The sequence below is a fragment of the Gavialis gangeticus genome, unplaced genomic scaffold, assembly GCF_001723915.1.
Source record: "Gavialis gangeticus isolate Ggan-Ray unplaced genomic scaffold, GavGan_comp1, whole genome shotgun sequence".
Taxonomy (NCBI): Eukaryota; Metazoa; Chordata; order Crocodylia; family Gavialidae; genus Gavialis; species Gavialis gangeticus.
The window spans coordinates 220,338-225,540 of NW_017728964.1; the positions used below are offsets into that span (position 1 = coordinate 220,338).

Here is a 5,203-nt window from a genome sequence, read left to right on the forward strand (position 1 = left end):
AACCTGTTCAGCCTCAGCAAGAGGAGGCTGAGGGGGGACCTGGTGGCTGCCTACAAACTCATCAGGGGAGATCAACAGCAAATAGGTAGAGCCCTTTTCTCCCCAGCACCACCTGGGGTGACAAGGAACAATAGTAATAAGCTGATGGAGAATAGGTTTAGGTTAGAGATCAGGAGGCAATATTTTACATGTAGGGTGGCCAGAATCTGGAACCAACTTCCCAGGGAAGTGGTCCTTGCCCCTACCTTGGACAAATTCAAAAAGAGGTTGGATGATCACCTGTCTGGGGTCTTGTGAACCCAGCATTCATTCCTGCCTGTGGCAGGGGGTCAGGCTAGATGATCTGTTCAGGTCCCTCATGACCCTAGCTACTATGAAACTATGACTTAGTTACCTAATTGCAACTTTATTCCACCCTGTTCACATCCTGAAAATCCATTAATGCAGCTACTTTTATAACACTATTATCTGACCCATAAGACCAAGTTACAAAAAAGTCACTCAGGGCCCCATCACACAGAAACTTGAGCAGGGTGGAATAGAACTGCAATCAGACACCTAAGTCCACTTATATACCTAATAGGGAGAACAGAATCTGGCTCTGGGTGTATCTGGCCAGTGCATAGCCTACTCAGCATGCTCAGTATATGGGTGTGCTTATGCATTTACACTGCACAGGTAATATTGGGTAACAGAATTGCTAGCTATGCAATAGGAGCACTTATGCAACTAGAAAATTGCTATGGCACACAAAGGATAATAGAAGTCTGCCTGCCAGACATCTGGAAATCTAGGAAGAGGAAAGGTCAGAGAAACATAGCTTCAAACCTGTTCTAAGCAAGGTGGGGCTAGAACCTGAATCTCTTGCTTCCTTGTAAAGTGTCTTAACCACACTGCTGCAGGGCTAAAATATAACAGGTACTCCGACTGTTCCCCTACTTTTAATCTAGTATGGACCTTACCATGATTGTATTGCATAACCATCGGGAGGGTAATGTACGTGCATTTTGTAACCCTTGTGACAGAAACAGTCATATCAAAGCCTGATCTCAGCCTCATCCCAAGGTCAGAGAAATCTGCATAAGCAATCTCTAAGACAACCATAAATACAAATACCCTTTCTATAGAGATGAGATTGGTTGTTAGGGCATCCTACACTTACCGGAGCTGTGCGGAGGCAACTGCTGGCTTGTGGGGAGACACTGCGACCTTCGCCCTGAGAGCCAGGGGAAACTGAGAGAAGGGAATGGCTATTTGGTGATGGTGGCAGGCTGATATGCTTTGGGCTCTTTGCAGGCCCAAGTGGAGAGTGCTGGGGAGAGCACTGTGGGCTGAGGAATGTGGAGGATGTGATGGCACTCTGGCCTGCTGACTCCATGCAATGACTATTTACAATGTGAGGCAGCTGCGGCACCCCACAGTCACTTAATTTATTTGAATGACTGGCTTGGTCAATCAAGGCAGTTTGTTTTGATGCAAATGGACAACTAGCTACTGCATTTTCTTGCTTGATGGGAGCTGCAAAGAAATGCTGTGGTGGGGAATGCTTCTCCTCAAGGCCACTGGTTCTTTTCCGTTTCTGGAGTTGCATCCGCAGCTCTTCCACCTGCCTCTGCTCTTGTTGTAGCTTCCATGTAAGTTCATTAATGACTTTCTGCTTTTCTACCAGCATTTTGTCTTTTTCCGTATCAAGCCCTTCTAGCTCCAGCTGGATGCTCCCTCCATTCATGCTGCTCATGAGGCTTTCCTCAGTACTGCCATGCACAGGGGACGGTTGAAGACCAAACTGTGGAGAAGACATCGGTCCATCGTTGAATGTGTCTGGCAAAGAGCCACTAACAGAGAGGTCAGAAGATGCTGGGGAGATAGGTGGGGTAGAGCTGGTGCTCCCGAAGTGATAGAAGCCATTGGATAACATGCTGGCTGATGACTGTGACTGGTAGCTTGACAGGGTGTTTGTTGGGGTGACTGGAAAGGTGACAGTTGTTATTTCACTGAAGTTTGGCACTGTGTTGCCACTGCTTTCCTGAAAGGGTCTCAGACGCTCCATTAGTGCTGTTTTCGTGCCAGATACAGGGAGACCTCTTATTCTGAGCTGCTGCCTCAGTTCTGACACCTAGAAAAAGAGCCAGCCACTCAGTTACATTCACTTTGACATATGTTCTCATCACCATGGGGAAATAACTTGGTGGTTTTCCTGTTTTCTACTTTATGGGCCTTCCATGCTCGTTGCCCAGAGCCTCTATATACAGCCCAGCTGTCCACCCTAACAGCCATATCTTGTCCTAGCAGAAATAACAGATTCCCTTTCTCAGTAACCAGGGGTACTGTATGTGGAGAGACACTAAGCCAGGAACAAGTAACTTGGGCAGCAATGCTCCTAGAAGAGTTATGCTCATAGTACTCATGCAACACAAATGTGGTCTGATGCCTATCTCCAGCAGCTGGCCCAGCTCTTGATTCTAGTGAGTGTGCTACTACCGCTTAAGAGCTAACAGGCTAGTGAAAATCCCATTTCAATTTACTTGCTCAAATGGCACTTTTAATAAATTTAACTGCCTGTGCAGGCACTTATGCAGAGTTTGTGATCCTACCCTCATGCAGCGTGGATGCAGAAACATCCACTCAGTTACTGTGCATATTTAGTGGGCTGTGTTCTGGCTGGGAAGGTAAGTGGTTCCATAATTGCCTGACCTGAGTGAATGAATGTCACAAAAACCCATGACTAGCAGGTGTTAAATGCCATCCTTTTGAGGCTGGCTTCCTGGGAAGCCAAAAGAAGGAGGTATGTGGGGAGAGGAAGAAGTGAGCATGCCAGAGGGTGTGTGGCTCAGTAAATGAATTCTGCTGCTCTGGAAGTGATGGGTCCTTGGAAAAAAAAGTCCAGGCTAAACCCCCAGTGGGGCAGGGGCTTTCCTGCTATTTTCCATCCATTTTATCGAACAATTAGTGAATGCAGTGTGCAGTGGCTCAGCTTCAAAAGGAGCACGTGGCAGGGCAACTGCATACTGCCTAACCTGTGGCCTGGTAGTTAAAGCACCATGCTTGGAAACATTTTTCGTATATCCTTTCTTCTGAAAAAGACTGGACTTAATCATGTCTGAGTTTAAAGTAACAAGGTCTGAAAGGAATGTAAAATGATAGAATCATAGAAAAGTAGGGCTGGAAGACACCTCCAGAGGTCATTTAGTTCTAGTCCACTCACCTGCTCAAGGTGGGATCATCCCTGTCTAAAAACCATCCTAGGCAAGTGTTTGACCCATTCTTAAAAACTTCAGGAACTACCCTCATGCTCAGCTACCAGGCATAATACCCAAAACTGCAAAAGCCTTTTAACTTGCCACAGGAAAAGCAGGGGGGATGGGAGCATGGTAAATGAGTGAGCTGTGAATTCCATTATGCCAATGTAGGCCTTTGTTCCGTGCAGTGACTATGCTGTAAAACAGATTTATGAGTCATTTAGAAATCTGAGCCACAGAATCTAGGGTCTGCTTACACTTCTGCACTGCCATGAGTGTAGCTTGTGTCATATACCAGAAATAGCATTAAATTAGCTGGCTTAGATAATGCTAGCAATGTAGACAGAACAGTACAGGCAACAACAACCACTCAAGAATCTGGGGAAGTATTTGAGTGCTTAGCTGCCTTATTGAGCTTGGTGCTAACTCAGCTGCACTACTAACAGGTTTTAAGATCACTAGTGTAAAGGCAATTAGGGGGCAGTAGCATGATTTTTATTATTACTTTGTTACTGCTTTCATGATCCAAAGCAGAGGACTCTGTGAACCATACCAGCCCCTATAATTTTATACTCTCTTCACTTGCTCTGAAGTCCATGTTTTCAGTTCTATCATTGATATGCTACCCTAGGATGCTCAAGAGACTTCAAAAGGCAAGTATTTTTGTGAGTGATATCATTATTGAAACAACTGAAGAGCTACAAGGGATCTAGACAAGCTTTCAGGTACCATATACCTTTCCTCCGGTCTCTGAATGTGCAGACAGATACAGGTTTCCCTCGATTTATGTGGCAGATGCGTTCCCAGGGAACGGCACATAAATTGTATTCACATAAAGCGAACCCAGTTTACAATTAAACAGATAGGGATACGTTCCCATGGTGGTGAGGGAGGGAGGGAGTGAGGCTGGGGCTAGGGAAGGGACAGGGAGAGGGGCACGATGCAGACCAGTGGCTGCAAGCAGCTGGTGTCTGTTGCTCCTGGGTCTGCAGCAGGGGCAGCACCGGGCTCTTCACGGTGCTCCAGGTGGGTGGCAGCCGCACTCACCCCACTTCTCCCCATTCACCCCACTGCTCTGCTTCTCCCCACTCACTGCAGCCCCTGCAGGCCTGGGAGTGGCTGACACCAGCAGCCTGCAGCTGCTGGGCTGCACTGTGCCCCCAACCCCCGATGCAGTGCAGCCCAGCAGCTGCAAGCAGGTAGCATCCACCGCTCCCAGGCCTGCAGCAGGATGAGAGCAGGCTAGGGCCAGCAGCCACTGCAGGCTGGGGCTGGTGACAGCACCAGGCTCTTCCCAGCACTCAGCAGCGGTGCTGGGAGGGCAGGTTGCGGGGGGGGCTATGGCAAATTTTGCGGTGGCAGCAGCTCCCCTCCCATTGCTGTGGTTGACTCTAAGTGCCAGGAAGAGCCTGATGCCACTGCCAGCCCCAGCCTGCTTTTGTCCCGCTGCAGGCTCTGCCTGCCCCTGCCACAGCCCTGGGAGTGGTGGATGCCTCCTGCTTACAGCAAATGGGCTATGCCGTGCTGGGGGGTTCGGGGCACAGTGCCCCAGGGGAAGCAGAGGCCCCAGGGGTTTGAGGCACAGCGGCTGCAAGCCACTGGCATCAGCTGCAAGCCGCTGGCATTGGCCACTCCCAGAGCAGCTGCAGCAGAGGGATCTCAGGCTCATTTGGAGTGGATGAGAGCGCTCCTGGTTGCCAGGTGCTCTTGGGGCTGAGTGCCCCCTCTGCTTGTGGGTCCCAGTGAGCTGTGTGCTCTGGGGCTCCCACAAGATGTTCTCAGACTTTCCACCCCTGCCCTGGAAAGCCATGTTGTCAATGCCACCTTCCTGCTAAGGACCTTGTGCTCTAGTGTCCCAGACTCATTTGGGGTAGGCAGTGGGTGTAGAGGGGCTTCCAGGTGTTTGGTGTCCTGCTTATGTGGGCCTGACTGCTCCAGAATCCCCCCAGGATCTCCATGGCAGG

The 5,203-nt window shown here is 49.3% G+C and overlaps 1 protein-coding gene across 8 annotated transcripts in view; it reads right to left on the reverse strand.

Annotated features, from left to right (window-relative positions):
- MYOCD (myocardin) overlaps positions 1-5,203 on the reverse strand; it is a 120,672-nt gene that overhangs the window by 20,354 nt on the left and 95,115 nt on the right. For 7 of the 8 annotated variants that reach the window (XM_019501920.1, XM_019501891.1, XM_019501910.1 and 4 more), the window contains exon 10: positions 1,163-2,116. The exons of the other annotated variant lie outside the window; for it this stretch is intronic. In XM_019501920.1, coding sequence (XP_019357465.1) covers positions 1,163-2,116 — 954 coding nt within the window. The remainder of the gene's footprint in view (positions 1-1,162; positions 2,117-5,203) is intronic. 8 annotated transcript variants of the gene reach the window in all.